We start from the raw sequence: 26,867 nt of genomic DNA, 5'->3' as shown, positions 1-26,867 counted from the left end.
CAAAGTAAATGGTCATTTTCGAAAAAAGAGTAACTATGATTAGTCATCGGGCCCGAGCATAGAAGGTATCAATGAAAACAAACGCACATTGACAAATGCCCTCTGTTGACGTTACATGTAACTGTGTTATACAAAAGTAAAGATTAGACTGCTTATAAATATATTATACTTTTTTAATATGCCATAGTAGTGTACTAAAACAAGTATCGTATCAAAAAGGGTATAATTCGTATACATATCAAATATCAAGACTTGGAGTTCAATTTAAGTGTTTACATAATACCCGGTCTATTACTAGATTCATGTATCCACAAAATTCGTCATAATATTATTTTGTTAAGTTCAGCTTCCGTTGTCGAGGTTCAAATCATAAAAAAATGTAATTATACTAGAACTCCCGTGTAAATATTGTGTATCGGCCATTGCATTCACCTCGCAATATCCGAATGCATACAGTCCCATGTTTGTTAGTCGAGAGAAATGTACCAAACACATTCTCAATAAGCTCCGTACTTGTACTTGATGAAGTTCAATTATTAGAATGATTGTTTCTGATTTTTATCGCTACTGTTTGCAATATTGTTTTAATTTAACTACTTGATCTTTTGTAATCGTGAAAAATCTCCTTTGTTCTGCACCTATTATGACAGAATTATGTATATAGTAAATCAGCAAAACGAAAGGATAGTAACTTACAACATACCAGATAACGTTTGTCAGTCACTACAGAGTAATGAGGATATGAATGATAGCTGAGTTAAAATGCATCTGCTGCAGTCATTTCGACAGCCGCCCTCGACATAAATACTGCATATTTATAGTAATGTGTAGCTTGAGTAATGCGTAACTTCGCGTTGAATACAATAACTACAGCTTCTGTAAGGGAGGACAGTCTTGTTATACAATATTTATGAATTCGTGTCCTAGCGGAGACGTTGAAAACAAATAGCGTTCTTGAACATGACTGATGGCTTAATCATCAAGTAACTGTTTTATATATGCTATGAAATGTCATTATACTCAACATAAAAACAACTCCTGTCGTAAAATACAATTCGAGTTTCATCTATTCACGGATTAGCGAATCGGAAGCTTTTTTCATTTAAAGAAGGTGTTTAAGAATGTCGTTTATCGAACTATTTGCGTACGCCTCGCTGGCTTTAACAATTACCGCAGTATTCATCAGTTATGTGACTCCGCATTGGCTTGAGCTAGTGTCACCTGACAATGCCATGCACATTGGACTGTTAGCTCATTGTGAAAGTGAAAAGTGTACATGGATTCTAGATGACGAAAGGATAAGTCGCGAGTTTCCAGGTAATTTATCCTTATCCAAACCTAATTATGCTATATATTACATTTGTGTTCTGTCAATTTTTTTTTTATTTTTTCTTCGCTCAAATATTGAACAGTTAAAGCCCGTTCTATAGTCTAAATATAGAAATCATTACTACTAATGACAATGATGCATTATATAAAGGCATTGTTTAAGATGAAATTGATAGTTTATATTGTATCTCTACTTTTATTCGTGTTTAAGTAGATGATATAAATTATGATTGCAGGTTTCTGCTAATAACAGGTAATGAAAGAAGTTGTTTTTAAAGCGCAGTACAATAGAGTCGCATAGCAACAGCGAATTGTGAAATGAATGCCGACAATGATCTAAAATAAGAACAATAAACGTATTATAAGTTTTATTATTTCTACTGTTTTTTTCAAATGTTGTGATAATTTAACTACTTTAAGCTCGTTCTTGTTTCATTATCTTGAAACAATCACCTTCCATCTGCACCTAATCTAACGGAAATAGGACTATAGTTAATTAGTAAACAAATTAATTGTTGTACATTAACACAGATCAGATTTGTAAGCTCAGAAAGTGTAGAACGTATAATGCTTGATGGCGGCGTTAAATTACAGTCATTTCGAGAGAAACCTTGACATAGTTACTGTTTCCTGTAAGAAATTTTATACTGTAGCTTCGCTTTAAACACAATAACTGCAGCTTTTTCTGATGGAGAACGGCCTTGTTGTACAAAATCTATGAACTCATGTCATAGCGAAGACCTTGCACACACTTTTTGTATATAGATATGACCAATAATTTTTAATTTATTTGTTACCGTTATATGACAGCAACGACAAATCGTTATGGTCAACATTAAAATAAATCCTGTAACACCCAAAATACAATATGAATAGTAAACATTAAGAGTAACGTTGACAATAGTACAGATACAATTTTCGTTTATTTGTAATAAATGTCAAAGAGTATCAAGTCTGATATCAAAAGCTACTGCAGAAACATGCACTTAAAGATTTCAATACACGTGATATATCACACACACAGTTCCTCAAAAACCATTTCATTCAATTCAAGTCTAAACTATTTAAATCTTTCTGCCTCCGAAGGATCGCTATATCGTACTAATTTTAATGGAATTATCGGATGATACATAACAGCGATAGTGTTGTAAACCAATACTTTCGCCTTTGCGCATTGAAATTCATGTTTGCGTGTTTAATCAAATTCAGGATTTGCAAATTGAAAACTACAATATACGTTTTACAATGGCGTTAATTGAACTTTTTGCGTACGCCTCGCTGGCTTTAACAATCACAGCAATATTCATCAGTTTTGTGACTCCTCATTGGCTTGAGCTAGTGTCACCTGACAATGCCATGCACATTGGACTGTTAGCTCATTGTGAAAGTGAAAAGTGTACATGGATTTTAGATGATGTAAGGATAAGTAAAGAATTTCCAGGTAATTCCATTTAAAATTAAATTTCAGCGTAACGCATTTTGTTCACAATAAATTATTGTGTTTAAGTGAGGTTTTATTCAAGTTTTAATTACGATTTACGACACTCTAAATTGGATTTAACAGATCAAGTGAATTGAAAAAACAAAATAGTTTAAAAAAAAAAATGTGTTGGTATTTATTGCATTTCGAAACTCCTATTTATGCCTAAAATACATGTTTTGCATATATTCAACTAAACTTAACCATATGGTCATACATAATTGACTTCCTTCACTATATTTGTCAATTAATGATGATAAGAAAGACGATTTTTTAACGGAGAAAAGAACGGTTTAGCAACATAGTTCAAGGGCAAGCATGTTATACTCTATACTACATCCATGCATTTATATACAAATGCATAATAACAGAGTCAAATATTACTGATAACATTGTTTTTAATCATGTGGGCACGTGTTACCTATGAAATCCATACACAACTTGGTAAAATGGTTTTACAAGTCTAGCCATGTGGTAACAAAATATTGTGGCCATGTCACATTATCATCAGGCTACTGGGAAAATTAATACTTAAAACAGTTTGCTATATATCCCCTCATCTATGTTGCTGCCAACCTTGATGTGCTTAAAGCCCGCAACAACTTGACGAAATATAACAGATGTGGTATTTGATATCAATAGAACAGTTTGGTTGCAGCCATTTGAAAATTGTATACCATTTCGGAAGTTTTGCAGCTTTTTAAAACACAGGATTTAATAATATCTGATATCATTTGACGCAAGTTTCAGGTATGGAGCACGCGGGTCTATTACGTTACCGATTCGTTTATTCAGTTCGTGACTATTGTTTGCACGAAATCAAGACGCAAAAGTTGTTATAGATGCATCAGGTGTTTTAAATTGGTATTTGCAACATAAACTCAACACGATGAAATACGATAACCTATTTATATTCACTGGAACTCCGGAAAACGTTTAAGAACATTGCCAGAGATATTTGATATCAAAGGTTGTATGCAGCATTTTGAGAAAGTGATTGAATAAAATTGAAAAATATAATATTACCATTTTCGCAAATACGTTTTTTTACAGCAACTTTCAATAGATAACATATATTATCCTTCTTCATGTCTCAATTATAGCTATTTACACTAGATAACTGAACTGAATTCAGCCTCATCTTGTGACAGCATTATCACGTTTTGTTTTTAGTTTGTGGGAGGAGGCAAAATACGAGTATTTAACCATATATTGTACCAGCATTATCACTAGACTGCGTTGAAATGAAGACAAAATATATATGTAGACCCGACAAATTAGGAATCGCACGCTTTCACATTTAGATGGTTGTATCATAAACATTTGAAAAACGGTATCTGTTCTTTGTTTTATTTATATGATACCCGGTGGCACTGTTTTGATTGCAAGCCTGTTGATAAACATATGGTTATATTAAGACCTTACTGATTTGTTGGGAGAAATAACTGTGCCGATTCACACTGTCAGAATGTCTTCTGTTATTCTCCCTTGCATCTGTATCCATAGCTGTTATTTCATAACGTATATGCGTTTCCAAGCTTCATCCAACCTCTAGTAAGATGACTCACGAGCATCTTTGAGCCATCTTAGAATAAATATAGGAATATTTAAAAGAGCAGATTCAGCACAATATACATCAACAAAATTATGAATGGAAAATTAAATTAAACATTCAAAACGAAGACGTCAATCGGGAAATAGTTGACGTTTACTATACTGCGCGTCATGACGTCAATAAAAAAATTTGCACGCGCTTTTTGGTGGAATATCTGAAAGGAAAACACACGTTGTCAAAATTGCTCTTAAAATAAATGTTCGGTATGCAAGAATGAGTGAACGCGGGAAAAGAAATGCTTGGCGGATGAAAATATCCGGGCTTGGGCACACTGCGTGGCCGTTTACATGGCAAACCTCGTTACCGGCTTCCACTCGAGACTTTCGCCCGCATACATATTAAAGATACTTTTATGGTTTAGGCATTACCGTTTCCGTTATGGTTGTGGAATAGTCGCGTTTGTTTCTGTAAACTACATATATTATAAATGACAGAAACAATTTGATCCTTATAAAATAACCCATCTTTTATCCACAAACGAGTCTAAGATTAAGCTAACTTTGTTTACTCATATATCTTTAAAAATATAAAAAGACAAGAAATGAGTTACAATAGTTTAACTTGAAGTTAAACAAAATCCAGAAGGGAATATTTGAATAATAGACATTGGAGAAATAAATAATTAATAATTATTATAATTTAATAAAAATAACTTGAATGTAATGCAAATGCATACCAGTTTTGCAAATAAACTTAAAGGAACTATGATATTGTTAATAAGTAACGTTGTATTTATGTTTTTCATATAAGTTCCTTCTTACTCACAAGGCTTAAATGCAGGCCTGATGTGAAGTTCCGAAATCAATGTCGATATCCACGGGGAAATGTACGAAATGGTAGGTGATTGACACAGTAACGTTTCATTGAACAACATGAATGAAAGGAACGAAAAGTCGTACGTAGTACAACGCAAAACAATAGACGCTGATGGTTGGTTGCTGCTCGCCATTAACGCGATAGTCTCCCTTAAACACATATTGATCTACGGGCCTTCAAGCCTAATGCTATTACGAAAATTATCGGGTGATTATCGCAATACGGCGAGATGAAAAATATTTTTAATCTCTAATAAATTTTTATCATTACCGTTTATTTCTTATCCGCGATACCTAGAATGTCCTTTTTTACTTCCTTGTACGGAAAGTTAAGGTGGGTGTTGTTTTTGTCAGGTCGCATTACATCTTGGTCGATTCGCTGCAGTTCTCCATAGCAACAAAATAGTCTGCGGGGATTTATTGTTGAAATTCTTAGACAACAATGTAGCACAAAATCCTAAGGGTATTGTATCGGTTTTACCGGTTCCAAAATTGTTTTGTATTCAAATTCCATTTAGAATTACACCTTGTCTCATTTCATATCACGTTTTTAAAAAAAAATAACTAAATAGGTTGAAAATCTAGTCTACATGTTTAAAAATCAACGTTTCTTTCAAATGAAAAGCATGAAATATCTTACAATTTTCAATATATTTAACTAGGATAACTACAGTTATTTCAACAAGTCATTTCTGTGTGTTTTGAAATCGGATTTTCTGAATGTATTTGAAAATTATTGTATAGGTCATGTTATGAAATCCATAATATTTTATTTCCTCTTAACGTCGTTGACAGATGTAGAATAATAAATGAGTACTTTCCGTCAAATACATTATTTTTGAAGTTACAGCATTGAAATTTGGAGCACATGTATAGTTTTGAAAATATCAATGTTGTTCTCGGATGACCTTGACTATGACATTTTAACCTAGTTCCTTATTTTTGAACTACAGCAACATAATTTGCTAAACACACAGTGATCAGGGTGGATCCAAGATTGCCAATATACTGGGCGATCTTTATGGCGTAAGCCACAACACCCGAATCGATACATATATGTTTGTGGTAACGTACATTTCGGTGAACTATAATTCTTAAACGGGCTCTTTCAAATAACAAGAACGGTTACGTAGAAAATGACGAGTTATTCTTGCATAGACGCTTAATAAAAAAGAAGGTAGAATTGCGAGGGGTTTTAACTTCTGAGCAACAAATTATCATTATCATCAAAATAAGTTAAAATTCACACACTTGAATTTGAAGTTTATACCTATGAAAGTGTTCAAGACTATCAAGATGTATTTGATTTAAAACACTCCACACGCTTCCTAAAATGATCAGAGGTATATGATATCGCTAAAATAAAAAAGACAGGAGGTATTCCCTTTGCCGTTTATGTGGATGAAAGAAAGCCTACAATTACCGGCACTCGAGACATCACTTGCTTCTTAGGAAGGTTTCTATGTTATCCTCATGTAATGGAATTGCTATCAGGCTTGTAAGCGGAGGTTGTTGTTTATCTGCACGTTATTGGTTTTACTGAATCGCTATATTTAAGCGTTAAACAAGGGATTAATTCAAAGGTGTGTTTAAAATCATGCGATAGAAAGACAATCGAAGTAATGTGAGAAGAAAAATTATTAAATTATCATATTATAAATCGTTTTTTTTCAAGGATGTTTATTTCATTGATTAATTTAAGGTTCGTATTCATTGTATTGGAGAATGTTAGGGTCGAGTGTACAAAACTTGAACATGTTGTCAATGGTTTATTTTCGGTCAGTTAGCATTTTCAATAATTTAATTGGTAAATAGTAAACATTGGATAGCTTTTCATCATGAAACAATTTGGCTTATTTTGACCAAATCAAAAATTTAACCATTATTAACAGTAATTTTATAATTTTAACAGTATTCCGTTGATGTATATTTGAAGTACCGGTTTTGTACTTTAAAAGACGTCCTAGAATTTATTAGATAAACAAAATATTCACTAAAACAAGATGTTAGAAACTGCCATAAGAAACAATGTTAGCGAGTAACTACTGCGGAGTATGAAATTTGACATCATATGTGGCCAATGTACGATTCTTATGGCTCGTTTTAACTGACGCAGCGATATTCCTAAGCCTTGGACTAACAAGCTTAACAACTAGTGCCAGAAACGTAAACAATTACGTGAACAGCGTGCAATACGAATTATGAAGTCATATTTAGAAAATGTAGCGTTTATGTAATATAACTGATGCAGCGATATTTATCAGCTTTGTGACCCCGTACTGGGTGGTTTCTGACGGTGACCTGACAAAAAGTCATGTCCATATCGGCCTTCTTGCCACATGTGAAAAAGACACATGTACAGTGATTTACAATGACAGAAGGATTGGAAATGTGCTTCCAGGTAATTTGAGTGTGTGTGCTTCACGATATGGTTAAATATTACGTTCAACAGGTTCTATTACATTAATATTTCCGTCATCAGGTATCGGCTCTTTAAGAAATGGATATTTATATTGTTATTAGGATTTACAGTGTTTATATTACACGTGTTAACATTTACTATACATGAACAATAAAAGTATTTGAGACTTTCGCTGATAATCGACGCCTTTTATACGAAAATAATTCTGTTTACCATAACGCTATCGAAGTGACTGGTTTTGAACTTTCCACATCAAAAATAATCGTTTCAATATGTTTTCAATGTTTAAAACATGTCAGTAAAATATCCCACAATCTCATAATTACGCAACTTTTGGCAGAACGTGTTTGTATATAAATTGTATAAACGCGCACATGCACCGGTTAAAGCCGAGTTTCACCATACAACGTGATTAACTATAGAAAATGGCGTACGTCGGAACGATTGATTTTATTGAACATATGTTTTGTATAGTATTTGGTAAGTCCGTTGTTATTTCTTTAATTCCAACTTAATTACTTAGCTGAAATAGGGAATGAACTTGAGTCAATTTAAGAATGAACAGCAGACATTAATTTTGTTGTGAATCCAGGTTTAGCAAACCAAAGAAGACTGCAATCTCATATATACAACAGGGTAATACATGTTGAGAGAACCGAGAACTCATTAAGCACAAACTGTACAGCTATTGGAGATGTATTAGAAATAAGATTTGCGCAATGCAGCCGTACTACGAAATTGGTAAAGTAGACCTTGAACTCTCAATCAGTACCAGCTGCGAAAACCATTAACAGTGCTTTCAGCTTTTTTGTAAGGCCAGACAAACGTTGTGTTGAGTCAGGTAGTTTTTAAGACTACTTAGATATTATTTCTGGGAGGAAGAACGTTCGGAATCACAAACGTACATCACAAGAATGATATGGTTCCAGTCTGCGTTGTTATTCTAAATTAGTAGGTAAGGACTTTCCTTATAGAAATTTTAATGATTAATGAAAAATACACTTCATTTGGAACTAATGTGAACACGTTAAAATACAACCGCATAATATTATTATGAAACTTTACGAACTACTTTTACTAAAGCACCGCCATACATACGAGGCTCGTTGTATGTCGGAGATGGCCGAGGTGTTCCGATTAGTATTACTCAAGACAGCAATGTCTGTTTGATCAATGATAGTAATGGAATTATTAGAAGAATATGAGGAAATGTCTCCCGTTACCGTCATAAGCGGGTTTTTTTTTATTTGCAAAAATCACTACGCCGTCAAAATGTTATGATTAAAAGGACCATTGCTAATATGAAACATAAAACTATTATTCAATGTTGTTCATCTTTTTCTAGCAATGCCTGTGCGTCTTAAATAAGCTCACGTATTTTATGCTGGTATTGTTTTTATCTTATGTCGTCTTGCATGGTGTATCTACCCTTATTGCATGGACAATGTTTTTGATACTTGTCATAATGTTTGTTTAAAAGTTAACAACAATTTTTCTGCTATATTACAGCATTTAAAAACACGACTAGACAGTTCAACAATCAAACATTTTTTTGGGGTTTGGCCCTCTTTCTCGTAAATTATGTTTGTTCACCCTACACTCAAGAACTGATAGATCCGCAAGAATTTCTCGCAGATTTGCAAAATGTTAAAACTAAACCTCTCGAGTGTTCTCCTATTAAAACTGGATGCTTTCTCTCATGGCAACAATAATTGTGCATGGTTTGAACTATTTAATCATCGTGTGTTGCAAATGCCAGGTTCGCTTTTCGATAGAAATTACCCATTTCCCTTCGGCAAGAGACGTGTAAGTTGTAACAATATCCTGATGTTTCTATTACATTTCAATCCATGGATTTAATTGTTTATTGTGTAAAATTCTTCATTGCTAACAGTTGTATTCTCCTGGGAGAGTTAAAGGAGTGTTAACTAGATTATAAAGTATACGGGTAATGTGCTATTTTTAAAGTACAGTCTGGTTTACTTTCAAAATGTACAAGAAATGTGATTTGGTACATTTTTTCCATTATTCTTTTATGAAAATATAACAAAATAAACAGTCTTAGAACTGCATTGGGTTAAGAATAAATCGGTGTTATGTCACATGACATTTGCAGTGACGAACTACTCGTGACGTAATGTCTCTTTTGGAAAACCTTGGATTTATATGTCTTGTTATTACTGTGGCGACCATGTTTATCAGTTTTGTGACGCCATATTGGGTAGTGGATGATGGTGATTATATCATGAAACCGGTGCACAAAGGTTTGTTAGCGAATTGTGAGGAGGACATGTGTACTTGGATTTTTAAGGATGAAAGGATTAGCAGAGAGTTTCCAGGTAGAGCATTTATTTGATTGTTGTACGTTTTCAATTATGTTCTGTTTATAAATTGGTGTTATTAATTCTTTTAAAATAGAATATCGCTCAAACCGATGCCAGATGGTGTAATGGATCTCTGACAATTAACCGTTCCAGTCAAACATAGTGTAATGTTTTGATGTTGTTTATTTTTTTCCTTTAGCCTCTTGTTATTCATTTTCGTGTTGGTTTCGCACTGATAAAGATGAAAACCTATCATGATCTCCAAATATGTCGTTAAAGCCAGTATGGCATTGCTAGTAAATGTATTATTCTACATTGAGAGATAAAAGCTCGTTTAATGATAAAATAAAGGTATACTCAGTATGATGAAAGAAGCTTTGATTTTACATCGACATTCAAACATTAAAGTAATTTACAGAGACACAGTTTGATTCCATGTCTAAAACTTCAAAATAATCTAATTTGGTGTTCGCACTTTTTTGTATTCTGCTTATGCCCCCCTTGACGGTAAAAATCTACGTGGTATTTTGGACCCAAAGTGTAGTCAGTCTTCTTTAATCCCGTCCATTTTAAGGCGGACAGTTGCGGAATTGTGTAAGCAATTGAAATGGATTTACGTTTACTAACGCAAAGAGACAGTAGAGAAGCTTCAATATAACGAACAGTTTGTGTTCAATCCGTATCAACACAACAAATGTATAAACGTTTGGATTATGAGATAACCGATGTATGTTTATAAAAAATACATAATTTAATTACCGTTAGGAGAGCGCTGATTTCTCCTTTATACATTAAACGCTTCTTTCATTTCTTTCCGCTTAAAAATGAACAATCAACAAAAACACGCACGATCAGGCACCGCAATTTAATTGATGGCATGAACAGTTTTATTGGTAATAAAACAAACAAATATAAAGATACAAATATCGGATAATCATACGATAGAGAACTGTCGATACAGGTATTTTTATTTTGCATACGAAAGTTATTTTGTAGTTCCATCATAAATATGATGCTCGGATACAAAATTAGAACAATCTGCAGTATGTCAGACACAGTTTGTTGTTTCATGATATTTGTCCTTGGCATAATTTCCTTGCAGTTTTACAGTACGCATAGGTTAGCGAATTGTGGTGCCGTTGTGTGTACTTAGATTTACGACTTAAAAAAAAGATGTGCGGATCCAGGAGTATACATTAGATGGGGCGCAAATTTGTTCGTACGACCCTCCTCATAATTGTGGGAATGTAAGAAGGGTGGTTTGGGGAAACAAGATGGCCATTTCAAAAGTGACATGTTGTACACTTGTGTGTTTTATTCATATGTGTTTCACTTTGACAATTTAGGCGTTAGTTTTAAGTATGTTTTCAAAGAAAACACTTTTTTCATACTGATGAAAAATTGTGTTTATAAGTTGTTGTTCCTACTTTAGCATTTAACAGTATCTTGCATTACATAAATAGAAGTTAAATGGACCTTATATAACAATTCATATCATCCCTTGTTGACAATATAAATCTGATAACATTGTCAGATACTAAGAGACACTTGATGACTATTTACGAGATAGGGTTCATGTTTTACAGCGCCACTTTAAGCTAAATAACTTAACCTTGATGACAAGTTTTATTTTAAGCTAAAACGATCAGTTTAAAAGCCTTGAGAGCTTTATTTTGCTGTTTAATCAAACATACACTATTATAGTGCTTAGAACAGTAATAGAATAGAGCAAGCGTTTGAATACATAGAGCTTGAGTAGGTTTTACTGAAAACATCTTAAACGAGAAAAAGCACCGTGTTGCCGTTTTTATAGTATAATTCGACTTGACAGTAATATTACTTTGTAGGCGACGTTGTGAAAAAATGTGCTATTTATATGCCGATAAACGAAACGTTTCTGCGTTGGTTTCCTACTCTCTACCGTTGCTTTGAACTCTATACGGGAGATCCTGTGCATATACCAATACAAAATGATGTATGAAAATGGTAGTCTTTTTTGAGATAGGAACTGGTCATTGGCGGCAGTTATAATTTCAACACTGGGAACGCTCCCTATGTTTTGTTAAAACGATATTCTACTTCCAAAGAAGTATTATTTGATCTAGAATAACAGGGCGAAAATACTAAGTATTTTGACGAAACCAATAAAGCACAAACGATTTTAACTATCGAAGTGCTAACCACCGTTTAGGTATAACTGATATACTCAGGTTTAGGAATACTACATACAAGTATCTATAAAACGCTTTTTACCAATTATTTTCGATGGCCATCTTATACGGAATTAGTAAAATTATAAGAAAAAGCGACATATTGAATTTATACAGCCAAACATTAACTTATACCCGATTCTCATTCATCCGCAAAATCTGTGCATACACTTAAAACACACAAACTGTGCGACTGATGTATTATTGTGTAACATTTAAAGATCATTTCACTTTTACCATCTAAAATTGATCTATTTCTAAGATATTTAAATTAGGCGAACTCATGTCATAATAGGAAAACATAATGATGCTGGAAAACTTTAAAGAATATCATCTTGTTGGTTAATTTGCACTTGTACTCAAATGTGCTTAATTTAGCGTTCCTAACATTTGTTATCGGTATATCGCAAATAGACCTGACTAGATTCTCTGTTCGTATGTATTAGTCTTTTTTGCTGCAACTTTAATTTGCACCTTAAATCTTGCCTTAGGAAATTGAATATACCAAGTCTACACAGCCAGTCAGAATGCCCATTGCCAAACAATGTTGTATTTTGAGGAAATTTCTTACAATGTTGTCACGACATTGTAACATGGTCGTTCGTGTTGTATTTGTGATTTTCAAGCACGATGACTTGATTTTCTCAATATTCGTCGTTGCCATGGCCGTGGTGCTTCATGTGTAACTTCTGATGTTGGCCATATATTGAAAACCTTTAAGATATTGACATGTCACTTGCTAACTATGCATTTAATTTGACTATCACATATGTGAGGCTTCTTATCAATTCGCCTCACTAGATCTTAGCATTTTTGGAGAGATGCCCTTCGGTCAACTCTTAATAGAGGAAGGCTGACACCCGCTCGGGGTTCACTATAGTTTTACTATATTAGGAAAGATGACGTTTAATCAACTGTGAATGAAGGAGTGTGAGAAACTCGGGGTGCTCTTAATACGATATTTCAGCTATATTTCGAGAAATACAGTTTCATCAACTGTGAAGGGAGTAAGGTTTCAAGCCTCGTAAGGTGCTTTTATATTGTAGAATGTAAAGTTAGCTTGAAATCGCACGTTTCATAATGTTCAAAATTAAAAATATGTGTCCAAACTAGCGATAATAAGACGATATTTGCAATATGAAATAAATATTGTCAATCATAAAATAAAATTAAAAACAATGTATCCGAATAATTCCTCTATCAATCGTATTTTACATGAAGAACGTATTTCTCAACCTTTGTTTGTTCTGATGTCACAAGACATATTTGTTCTTATGTTGTGGTCGTAGAATTTAACAGTTTTACTCTTGTTTCTGTTGTTACTTAAGATATAAAAACATTCGAATAAGTGGACAACTGGCGTTTCATGGTACTTTTGGTTCTATTCAAAACTACATTGTTGGTTTGAGCCAGAATAACACTATCAGTTTTATTGTAAATACATGATGTCAAAATAATGTTGTACAGAGTGTGTCTTCTTTTATATTTTTCGAAGTTTAATTTATAATATTCTATGAATGAAATAACAACCAACTATGCATGGACCATCTCCACATTGTAGAATGGTTTTGTTCTCAACTTATACTACATGCAGCTGTTCTGTAACCAGATGTGTGTAGTGTAATATACTTCCTTTCAACACAATTCAACTTTAGTTGCTTGCCCGTGTAATAATCCGTGCATACTTCTCCTTTTGGTAACATTTATTTCTTACATAGCCATCGCCATACCTATTTATTTACATAGCATTTAAGCCAGGGCGTGATGCCAGTGACCCCATCCATGGGACTCCTCTCTCTCCTGGTAACCACCGCTCTCTGTGTAGCGGTTGATTCAGCTTAAAATTTATATAATTATTATAACAAGCCTAAATTATTTCTATTTTCAGCATGGTTCAAAGCGACGCAGGGCTTGATGTCAGTGGCCCTGGCTCTTGGACTTATTGCTCTCCTGGTGGCCACCCTTTCCCTGTGCTGTACGTGCCACAGCTGTAACCCTCACCATCCAATCTGTGGATTCCTCATCATCGCATGTGAGTATTCTAAGGAGTTATAACGAAATGTTTGTAATTGCTATTGAATGATTCTGAATAAGTCTGCGATTGCTTTGCCTTTTTGAAATGTCCCCTGTCTATGATAAGTTCACATTTGACATTATTTGTCGTTTTATGATAGTGTTATGAAATAAATAAGGAATGAAATGTACACTGGAAGAAAACGTAACCAAAACCTGTTTAATGGACTGCCAAGACTGCGTTTCATTTTTCAGCAAGTATAAGGGTTTTTACTCTGTCATAAAAAAGGTATTTATCTTGGAAAACAAAATATTCATATTGTCGTATTTGTTATCGGACATATAAACGTGTGAAACGATGAAACTATTTCCGAAACCAATAAATAGCTCAATTCATTTTACAGTTATCACGTGTGTTCCAAATGTGTTTTTTTTCGTCCTAGAACTGATAGCATCTGGAAATAATTTCATCATATTTTCTGTGCACTTGTTCCTGAACTATTACAAGCCTATCGATTGTGCACCTGCGTCAGCGTCCAAATTGCTGGGAATATGTAGAACTCGGGTAGCGGAGACCGTAAGAACTACACGTCAATCATCGGTGTCTACATTACTGTCAAATTGAGTGTTTACTGTATATCTTCGTTTCGGAAACACTTCGTCTAATACGGCCTTAATTCCATGAAAAGTGTCACTCTTATATCCATTATTTGGTTTATGCCGTGGAATATGAACTTGTCATTTGAATAGCAAACAAATGATAAAAAACGGCTTCCAGAATTATTATGTGGCCCCATTTTACTTTTTGAGTCACTTTATGTAGATTAATAAGAAAACCATAAAAAAACGTTTTGTCTGGTAAGTTTTTAAGTGTATCTCTTTACAACGTAAACGATTACTGAAAGTTCCAGAAATTGTGATTATGCACGCTTCAATAGAAGATAGTTAGGTATTTGAATCTGATATTGCATGAACAAATTTATTATACGTGTATTTAAGTTTTCAGCATTATACACTCTTAAACCCGGGGTATTTTAATGATAGAACTGTTGAAACTAGGACAGAGTAATCCATTATTAATGGTACAATTTACAGCCACATACATTTTATTATGGAATCAAACCTAGCAATTTGAATTGCATCGCTCTATTATACATGGCCACGTTTCAAGAATCAAGTCAATGTCAGGATTAAATTGAAACCAGTAGATAAATTGAAACCCGGTTTCTGCGCCTTATATCAAGCAAAGATTGCCTCGAATAAGCAAATATGATATAGTGGTCAGAGGTGAACACAGAGAAGATTTCCAGCCAGCTAAAAGCACGCGATATCTTTACCAGCTCAATTTGATAAAAACTTTAAAAAAAACAACAAATAAAAGCATGTTGTTTACTTTCAGCTGTGTCTATAGCGGTAGCCATCGTGGTTTTCGGGATTAAGGCGAAGAAAGAATGGGGCATCGACTTCCAGATGGAACTTATGTCTAGCGGCCGCTTTGGGTGGTCATTTTGGACGGCAGTAGGTGCCGCGGCCAGCGCCCTGCTGACTTCTACCATCTACTGTTGTATGGACAGAAAGAGACTTTATAGAGCAGTTTAACGGATGAAGGCGAAACGGTTCTATCTGCATTTTTATTTTGCTCTTCTTCGCTAATCAGGTTACCGTCTTGTCTAAGACTGATGAGTTTGAAATTGAAAACAAATCGTGTAAATATTGTTAACACGCTGGTATAACATTTAGTATATATTTTATTTTAAATCCAAAAAGTCATTTACATTACAACAAATGTTATATAATGTTATGCTATACACTAGAAGAAAATACGAAAACGATTTATATGCATGTAGGGAAAAAACATTTTTATAAATACAAATTAATCACCAGTGTACAGATAGTTTCAACACATTTCAGCTAGTTCTGGCTGTTATTATAATTATCTTGTGGTTAATTTTGTTATGATAGATTACGTCATGTTTATAAATAACTACCAATCAGAATGCGCGAAATGCTACTAGAGTCATTATAATCAAGACTACTTAAATGTAATGTCACATGGAACCTTTTCGCTTTCGCTCCCGATTTTTGAATTGTCTAGGTAGATAGTATGTATATTTTACAGTTTATTATTTTGAAAACTGTTTATGTATGTCTCATATTTACAGCTGTATATACATGTGTGTGTGAAAAGTGTTTCATTTCATGTTCATTTTATATATCATTAGCTGTGCATACAAAGCTAAGATAGATATTATGTCAATAAAGAAATAGTTTTATATATGGCTATTTTACTAGTCTTCTACTAAGACGCATTTAATATATTGTGCTATGTGTATCTTTTCTGTATTCATAATACTTTCATCCACTGGTTTTGTTTTATATCTCATCTTGTGCAAAACAATCGTTGAAATCCAAATCAAATATTACGGTGCCACAAATATAAAGACGTGCATATTGATGAAAAAATCAATATTTTTTTCAAATTTTTGGCATCGTAATTTTGCGAATGTTTTTATTTGAGAATTTAATATGTTTCCCGTGTCAGTGGTTCCATCTAATGAACGACCAAGCGACACAATATCAAGTGAATGTCATGGATCAAATTAAAAGTTTTACTTGCAAAATAAAATAATCATTGATAAAACTGACAAGTAAAGATTTTAGTTAGGAAACAGATTTGAATCTATTGTACGAAACGTGCTTCGAATACAACCAATCGTACCAGTTATATGTGTTATCGATTACGTACACAGGTTGTTATATAATAGTAAAAATGGTTCATAGAATGATACCAGATTGCGTTAGTTTGTTTGAGAAACTTTGAGAAGTCGATGACTATATCTCAGGATGTGCATGCTCGTATTGATCCGTATCACATGTGTGTACAGTCTAAATCCTTGAAATACAGTTGATAAGGATAACACGTTATGTGCGAATGTGTAACCACCGCGTCCCCCACTTGGGTACTTTATGTTTATGCATACCCTAACGGAAAAAAACTTCATACATATACCAAGGTAAAATTGAATGACACAATCTCTTTTTTATGAATATTCATGAGGCATGGAGACAGACCTTCTTCCAATGAAATCGCATGTTACATTAAATATAATTAAATAGTCCTATACTGTCAGTCGTCTCCATAGGCGAGTATTACGAAACTGTTCAAACCGAAGTAATCTTAGTAATCTGGCGGATTTTATTAAGTTCCAGCTTTCGGCAGAATATTGTTTGAGTGTCTGTGCATATGTTCGCTGGTTCATTGCGGATCAAATCAAACTACTTCATTTATTGTTCATGATGGCGAGATTGTCTTTGCCAAATCGTCCACGGTACAGATCGAAGCATAGCGCAGTAGTGTATAGGGGGTTTGCGACGATCAACGGAGTCTGGCGTTGAAAAAAGTATAATATATTTATTTGTTGGAACGTCTCCTTCATCAGATAATGGATTTTATTTTTTATTTTATTGTTTAAACGCGGTTATAGAATAAAGATTTCAAATATATTTCTTTACAAAGCGTTTCAAACTGAAGACAAGGATCCTATATCAAACCATCTTGCGTTGTTAAGCGGGAGAAGTTTTTCGCATGCGCAATAGCTACGTGTGATACGGAATCAAAAAACGCAGTGTGTATAATAAAGATTTCTTTTTCCGGTTTGAACATTTTATGATTGAGTCAAGCAATGTCTAAGACGGAATTGTAACAGTAAGGAAAAAAATACTTGAGTTATTTTCTCTTGCAGATGATTAGCGATTTCTTAGTTTACCAACAAAAACATATACATTATATAGTATATCTGTATATTTTGTTTTTAAAAGATAACGTGCCTTCAGTTGTTTACATTTTCAAATGTTTTTGTATGTTTTTGTTTAGTTTTCTCAATTAATAGTCATAATAAATGTGCATAATAATGTCAAGCTTCTTTTTTCAAAATAACAAAAAAGTTACTAAACAAACACAAGTGAAAAAAACAACGATATTCCATTAGGATTCAACTGTTTAATCTAATTTTTAGAGTCCAGATACTGTTTATCTACATTTGTTATACAAACGGTCTAGGAAAATCTTCAGAAGAAATTCAATAACACTTCAATAACACTGCAGAGGCAATCAGTCGATAGTATTGTTATAGACAAGCTCGTAGTTGAAAGCCACCTTTAGCGAGTATAGCTAGTTTCAAGCTTTATAAATTCGTTTAAAAATGTATCTCCCTTTTCGGATAGTTGTTATCAAATTTCAATTATTCAATGAAAGATAGGATGGAAAGAATATTGTTAAAGATATTTTGCAATATTTACCGATATGATATATGGTCACGTGATTCGCATGGTGGCAGTGATTGCTGTACGGTTAGGAAAGCAACTCTGCGTGGTGTTTTACTCACATTTAGTATTTTGCTGCTCAATGAGGATTGATCCATGTAAATGCGAGCAAGTTCATGGTGAGTAAAACATGTCATTGACTGCGGGACAATATATCTTCGATCCATTTACTTGTAAGAACCTTCACAATAGGTTGCTTTGAGCTATGTGCCTGTTAGCAACCTCACAGTGATTGTTTTGCTGCGTCGCAAGAAGCGTTGAGCTGTGTGCCTGTATGCAACCTCACAGTGAATGTTTTGATGCGTCGCAAGAAGCGTTGAGCTGTGTGCCTGTATGCAGGCTCGCAGTGAGTGTTATGCTGTTGGACAAGTAGTTTTGAGCTGTGAGTATGTTAGCAGATTCACATAGTGTCTGTGGCTACTGCGTTTCTTAATGTACTTTCCAATCGTTTTTATTTGCATTCAAGATACAGACATAAAGATGCTTCAATGTATATGATCCGTTTAGTCGAAAGGATATACCCTCCTCACAACAATGTATATTACCTCCTAATTCCAAGTTTTATAACCTCCTCAGTTCAAAGTATATGACTTCCTCATTCTTATGTTTATCATCTTCTCATTCCCATATATATGACTAACTTATTATAATATGCATATCTTACTCATTCAAAAGTGTATCACCTCTTCATTTAAACAATAAACACCGTTTCATTCCAATGATTATCACCTCCTCGTTCAAATATATATTACCTCCCCGTGCTAGTGTATAAGTCCTCCTCATTCATATAAAACACCTTTCTTATCACAATGCAAATTATATCATCATGCCAATGTGAATCATGTGCCCATCGCGAAGTGTATCACGTCCTCACGCCAGTGTGTATCACGTCCTCATGCCAGTGTGTATCACGTCCTCATGCCAATGTGTATTACGTACTCATGTCTGTGTGTATCACGCGCCAATCGCACTACGTATCACATCCACATCGCAATGTGTATCACGTCATCATTCCAGTGTGGCTCACGTCCTCATGCCAGTGTGGCTCACGTCCTCATGCCAGTGTGTATCATGTCCCTATCGCAATGCGTCTCACTTCATCATGCCAATGTGTCTCACACCCTCACACCAATGTATATCACGCCTTCATGCCAGTGTGTCTCATGTCATGCCATTGTGTCTCACATCCTTATGCAAGTGTGTATCACGTCATCATGCCAGTGTGTATCACGCCCTCATTCCACTTTGCATCACGTCATCATGCCAGTGTGTATCACGTCCTCATGCCAATGTGTATCAAGCCTTCATTCCAGTGTGTCTCATGTCATGCCATTGTGTCTCACATCCTCATGCAAGTGTGTATCACGTCCTTATGCCAGTTTGTATCAAGTCCTCATGCTAGAAAGTTTCACGTCCTCATGCCAATGTGTATCACGTGCCCATCGCAATGTGTATCACGTCCTCACGCCAATGTGTCTCCTGTCCTCATGCCAGTGGGTATCACCTCCTCATACCAGTGTGTATGACGTCCTCATGCCATTGTGTATCACGTCCTCATGCCAGTGTGTCTCACGTCCTCAAGCCAGTTTGTATCACGTCCTCATGCAAGTGTGTATCACGTCATTATGCCAGTGTGTATCACATCATCATTCCAGTGTATATCACGTCATCATGCCAGTTTGTATCTCATCCTTATGTCAGTGTGTATTTCGTCCTCATACCAATGTGTATCACGTGTCCATCGCAATGTGTATCACATCCCCATGCCAGTGTGTCTCATGTCTTGATGCCAATGTGTAACACATGCCCATCGCAATGTTAATCACGTCCTCATGCCAGTGTCTATCACGTCTTCATGCCAGTGTCTATCAAGTCCTCATGTTAGTGTGTATCACGTCCTCATGCCAGTGTGTCTTTGAATAAAGTAAGGTTGTGAATATTTGATAAAAATAATTAGGATGTGGTGGGTGTAGTTTCAATACAATACTTCTTCAGAGATCGCTCTGTATGTTCATCATAACGCAGCATTGTATATGTTTAACGGCTTATTGCGCAATATAAAAGCGAATCATTTTTGCCGGAGGAAGTTAAAGATGAATATAACATTTAGTAAGAAACAAAGTGCAAAGTGGCCGACATAACATATTTTTATATCGCTGTGTAGCGTCTTCATCTATATGATTTATTATCGTTTGTAGTTAAGTAAATGCATGAATATCCTAGTACAATTGATTGAATACAAAGTGTTCCCAGATATAACAACTGGATAAGATGAAGAACAATGGTTGTTATTTAATTATATATTTTATTATTCATAACCAGATTAGACGAATACGAATTATTTACACCCAATCTGTGATTGTGATAAACCTCTTTAGTTGATGATTGTTTTACAACAGTTCAACTTAAAGCAACTCTAAATGATCTTACTCACAGTTTATAATTGGATTCCAACATGTGATGCCCTCTAAATCATTTTAAAAATAGTTATTGTGATATCAATTGAAGACATAAGTGAACCTTTATCTGTACAAAGTAAACACTGAACGCGTTCGAAATACATCCTTGTTCAATGTAAAATAATAATTTAACATTATGGTAGTATTGAATTATTCAGAGATATTAATGGAATACCCAAGACTGCACCTTGACTATACCAATACATTTCCAAGAAAATAGATAAACTGAGACATACATCAGAATGGCGCTTCTTGAGTTATTTGCTTTCTCAGTGGTTGCGATTATTGATACGGCTCTTTTTATCAGTTGTGTGACACCTTATTGGCTAGAATTTGAATCAAAAGAGGGAAAAAGCCATTTGAACATGGGCTTATTAGCATATTGTGAACAGACCTCGTGCACGTGGATTCTTGATGACGTCAGGATAAGCAGGGTATTTCCAGGCAAGAGTTTTCATTTACTAGTCAAGTGTATTAATTACTTTTTCATTACGAAGATTGAACATGACAAGACACTTCCAGCTTGAAAGTTAAAATTAATTATGAAAACAAATGCACATTTACAGTATACACTCTGTTAATGTTAGTGTTTTGTAATTTTAAAAATATCTCCTTCAATCCGCACCTTTATTCAAAGATGTTAGAGCAAATTTAAGTTTTGAATTGTTTGGAAATGCCAATTTATTTAAATCTTTTCAGAAGTTAATAGGGATTTATCGGTGAAAGAATATGATATTCCAGTGATTTCAACAGTTTGGCATTAAAGCCCGTTTTCAAGTCTAAATGAAAATCATTACCTTTAACGGCAATGCGTCATTACGTTAAAGCATTGTTCAAGAGAAAAAATGATAGATCATATTGCATCTCAATGTTAATCCGCGTTGAAATAGATTATATACATTGTGATTTCAAGTTTCTGCTAATAACAGATAATAAAGAAGTTGTTTTAAAAGCGCAATACAACAGAGTCGCATAGCAACAGTGAATTGAGAAATAATGCCGACAATTATCTCGTAACAGTACAATTATGTATTATTAGTTTTTTTATTACTACTATTTTTGTTTCAAATGTTGTTATAATTAAACTACTTATAACTACTAGCTTGCTCTTATTAATCTTGAAACATTCTCCTTCAAGCTGTACCTATTTTGACGGAAATAGGTTTATAGTCAGAAAACGAAATGCTTGTAGTTTATTTTAACAACTCTGATAACATATGTCAGCTCCGAAAGTGTTAAACGGATAATGCCTGATGACGGCGTTAAAATGCATCTGTTGCAGTCATTTCGAGAGAAACCTTGACATACACGTATACATATTATTTCTTTTGTGAAGTGTAATAGAGTAGCTTTGCTTTAAATCCAATAAATGCAGCTTTTCTGATGGAGAGCGGTCTTGTAGTACAATATTTATGAACTCATGTCATAGCGGAGACCTTGATAACACGTATTGAATATAGATATGACCGATGATTAAATTCAATTGTTACCTTTGTTTATCAGATACGAAAGAAATCGTTATGGTCACAATTGAAATATTACCTGCAACACACAAAATACAATCTTAACATTACGGAGTAATGTTTACAATAGAATACATTTTTTTGTTTATTTGTCAAAGAGTATAAGTCTGATAACAAACGCATCTGCAGAAACATACAAAACAGAAATATCGTCAGATTAGCACACGAATGTAGCAATGCGTTGTAGAAAAGGGACCATAGGGAGGCATATAATATACTAAAAAATGACGACTGTGATCTGTCTCAAAGTGACCTGGAATGATCCTTGTCAGCATTGACAAGTGCAATAATGTCAACGACTCCAAACCAAGATAGCACTTTGTAAAACAAGTAACAGCGGAAGAATTACATAATTTGATATGTCATGTTGCTTCTTATCTAGTAGTTTTATTTTTATTTTTTTGCCTTTAGTGCACGCAATTTGACATTTTCACTTGAGATAAATGCTAACTTGTATATAATTTCTCTTAGTGTCAATACACGTGATATATCACACACACAGTTTCTCAAAAGCCAGACGTTGTTATATAATAACAATTTCATTCAATTCAAGTCTATACTGTTTAGTAGTTTCTGCCTCTGAAGGATCGCTATTCTACACGATAAATAATCGTGTTTGAGTGGGGTTTAATTCAAAATGTAATTCAGGCATACGATACGTTAAATTGGCTTTAAGTGTTCAAGAGAATAGCAAAAATGAGTTTAAAGAAACCCTTGTTTACTACAGGTTTTCTATCGTATGAGGTTTTAACTATCGAATGTTGGGAAACATCTGTTATCTTGGCTGATATATACTATATAAAAATTAAAGATACCTCTTCCTCTGCCAGCCATGTCACTGCAATCATTTGACCTCCAAGATATGCTTGTAGCCCATCGAATGGTAATACGACTGAACTGAAGTCATACAATATATCGTTGAGTCCATTTTACTGGAAAAGACTATACTATTGTAACAGTGAGACCTACTCAGAAATGGGATACGTGTTAATCAAGGGTTTGCAGGTCAGCTACAGTGGGATTTTCTTAAGACAAGGTTCGACATTCAGATTAGCTAATGAATATTCGGTCCTAAATTAAGAGAACTACATCTTTACGTTTAAATACATATTCAAAGTTGGTCTTAAAATAGTACAGTCATAAGTTTTCCGTTATAAATACTCGACAGAATCAATGTTACTGGTTTATAACTGCCATGTAAAATAAACATTATCTTTCCACTTGATGCGATATCATTGTCACTGCCTCAAGATAGAAATCCCCTTACGTTTTAAGCAGCATTTAAATGTATTTGTCCTCATAACAGACAATTTGCCTCAGTCACTTCCACCAAGGGTATATTCCGAGCCAAATTACTCTATAAACATATTTCTCCACATAACTGACTGTAATCCTTAGTGACTTCGACTAAGGGTATAATCCGAGCCAAATTACTCTATGAACATATTTCTCCACATAACTGACTGTAATCCTTAGTGACTTCGACTAAGGGTATAATCCGAGCCAAATTACTGGATGACAAGCGCAGTAATTTGTGTCGATTGTATTTTGTTGGTATATGTCAAATTAAGTTATGCTCTGTTTTTAATGTGAAGAATTGCATTTTCTGAATAAAAGCATATCCTGAATATGAAATGCATAACAGAAGAAAATATTAAATGAAACTCTGAGGCAATATAATTAGTTTAACGGCAAACACATCAACATATTTTTACACAAGCAACACTAAAATACTAAGGAGTGCATAACATTAGATTATCATTGTCATTAAGCAACTTTTGATGGAAAGGAGTTCCAATGGCTTGCTGTCGGGAAAGGGAGTGTACTTATATTTAACCTCATCTCGTCAGAGCATTATCACTTATGGTTTTACTTTGTAGGGGTAATCAATTCACAAATACTCAACCTTTATAACTTTTACTATTATTATTATTATTATTATTATTATTATTATTATTATTATTATTATTATTATTATTAAGACTGCGTTGAAAAGAAAGACAAATACGTAGACCCGAATAATTTGGAATCGAACGTTTTCCACATTTATATTGTTGTATTATAAACATTACCAAAACAACAGCTCAGTTCTATAGTTAATTTATGTTTATGGTATTCAATGACATTATATTGGCTGCAAGCGTGTTATATAAACGTATGGTTATAATAAGAAGTCAGTGTTTTCTTGGGAGAAATAACTGAGGCAGTTCACACAATCAGAACGTCTACTGTTATTCTCCCTTGCATCTGTGCCAATAGTTGTTACACATTTCCGTTTCTTACTAACGGATATGCGTTTCCGAGTTGTTACCCACCCCGGGTAAGACAACTTACAGAATAATATTTGAATGGAGAATGATACTAAAGTAAATATAAACGGTTAAGAAGAGTCATAACAGTATACATGAACACAAAAATATAATGCTAAATTGAATTTTATCCTCAAAATGGCGAACGTCAATCGGGAACTATTTAACGTTCGCTCCAAACTACGGTGCGTCATGAATTTGGCGCAATTTATTGGAATATCTAATAACTACATCTACACCGTCAATATTGCACTAAAAATTAAATTTTCAGTATGCAAGAATAAGTGAATAGTGGAAAAATTGAGGGGCGGATGAAAGCGATACACAGAAGGCCTTTTTTCCCGATTTTACTTTCTGGTTACAAGGATTAAGGCGGTGTTGTTTTGATTATGTTGCAATGAATCCTGGTCGTTTCGTTGTAGTTCTCCATAGCAACGAAACCGTCTCCAGACCAGTATAATTTCTTAGACAGAAAAGTAGCACAAATTACTTAGGGTTTTGCATCGTTTTAAGAGGTAGCAAAGTTGTTTTGTATTCAAATTTTATTCAAAGTTACACATTGTCTCATTTCCTATTACATTTTTTAAAAAATAAGAAATGTTAAGACTTTAATTGAATAGGTTGAAAATCAAGCTTTCACTTTTAAAAAATCAAAGTTTCATGCAAAGGAAAAACACTCGGGTACAGTTATAACTAACAAGTCGTTGCTGTGTTTATTGGAATTTCAATATGTATTTAAAACACTTCGCACGCTTAATAAAATATCTATAGATTTAAGAAAGCCTACAATTACCGGCACTCGAGACGTCACTTGCTTCTCAGGAAGGTTTCTATGTAAGCATGAAGCAATGGAATTGGTATCGGACTTACAAGTAGATGTTCTTGTTTTACTGCACGTTATTGGTTTTACTGTATCGCTATATTTAAGCGTTAAAACAAGGGATCAATTCAAAGGTGTGGAAAAAGTCATACGACAGAAGGTAAATCGGAGAAATGTGAGAAGAACAATTATAAAACTATCATATTATGAATTATATTTGTTTTGACGGATGTTTATTTTATTAAATAATTGAAGGTGGTGTTATATGTATTCGAAAAGGATCGAGTGTATACAAACTTGAAAATGTTTTTTTTAATAATCTAATTGGTATATAGTAAATATTGGATATATATATATACCAATCAACAATTTGGTGAACTTCAAAATTAGACCAAATCATAGTTTTAACCATTCTTATACAATTGTGGGATTTGTTTAGTAAGTACTTAAAAATACGTCCTAGAATCTATTAAATAAACAAAACGGAAAATCTTCAATATAACAAGATGTAAGAAACTGTCATAAGAAAAATTGCTTATCGAGTACCTCCTGCGGAGTATGAAATTTGACATCATGTGTGGGCAATGTACGATTCATATGACTCGTTTTAACTTACACAGCGATATTCATAAGCTTTTTGACTAACAAGCTTAACAACTAGTGTCAGAAACGTGAAGCATTACGTGAACAGCGTGCAATACGAAATATGAAGTCATATTTAGAAAATGTAGCGTTTATATTACTGGTTATAACTGATGCAGCGATATTTATCAGCTTTGTGACGCCATACTGGGTGGTTTCTGACGGTGACCTGACAAAAGGTCATGTCCATATCGGCCTTCTTGCCACATGTGAAAAAGACACATGTACAGTGATTTACAATGACGGAAGGATTGGAAATGTGCTTCCAGGTAATTTGAGTGTATGTGCTTCACGATATGGTTAAATATTAGGTTCGACAGGTTCTGTAACATTGATTTCAGGTCTCGACTCTTTAAGGAATGGTACCTTTTTGTAATAAGGATCTACACTGTTTATATCATGCGTGCTAACATTTACTATACATGAACAATAAAACCATTTGTAACTTTCTCTGATAATCGAACCTTTTTATACGAAACAAAACGGTTTACCATAACGCTATTGAAGTGTAAGGTTTAGAATTTCCCACACTACAAATATTAGTTTACGATTTAATATGTTGTCAATCCTTTTGATACATGTC

General features: G+C 34.1%; 1 protein-coding gene across 9 annotated transcripts in view; it reads left to right on the top strand.

Moving 5' to 3' along the window:
- LOC128206106 (transmembrane protein 47-like) overlaps positions 1–18,126 on the top strand; it is a 40,118-nt gene extending 21,992 nt beyond the window's left edge. For 8 of the 9 annotated variants that reach the window (XM_052908289.1, XM_052908288.1, XM_052908295.1 and 5 more), the window contains 2 exons: positions 14,084–14,227; positions 15,608–18,126. In XM_052908289.1, coding sequence (XP_052764249.1) covers positions 14,084–14,227; positions 15,608–15,807 — 344 coding nt within the window. In that variant the 3' untranslated portion in view covers positions 15,808–18,126. Of the gene's footprint in view, positions 1–9,767; positions 10,001–14,083; positions 14,228–15,607 lie in introns of those variants that run through there. The other variant, XM_052908297.1, reaches the window with a different exon arrangement.
- The last annotated feature ends 8,741 nt before the right edge of the window (positions 18,127–26,867 follow it).

This window comes from Mya arenaria, chromosome 10 (assembly GCF_026914265.1).
Source record: "Mya arenaria isolate MELC-2E11 chromosome 10, ASM2691426v1".
Lineage (NCBI taxonomy): Eukaryota > Metazoa > Mollusca > Bivalvia > Myida > Myidae > Mya > Mya arenaria.
Note: the sequence above shows the minus strand (reverse complement) of the source record. Positions and strands in the feature narration are given on the sequence as shown.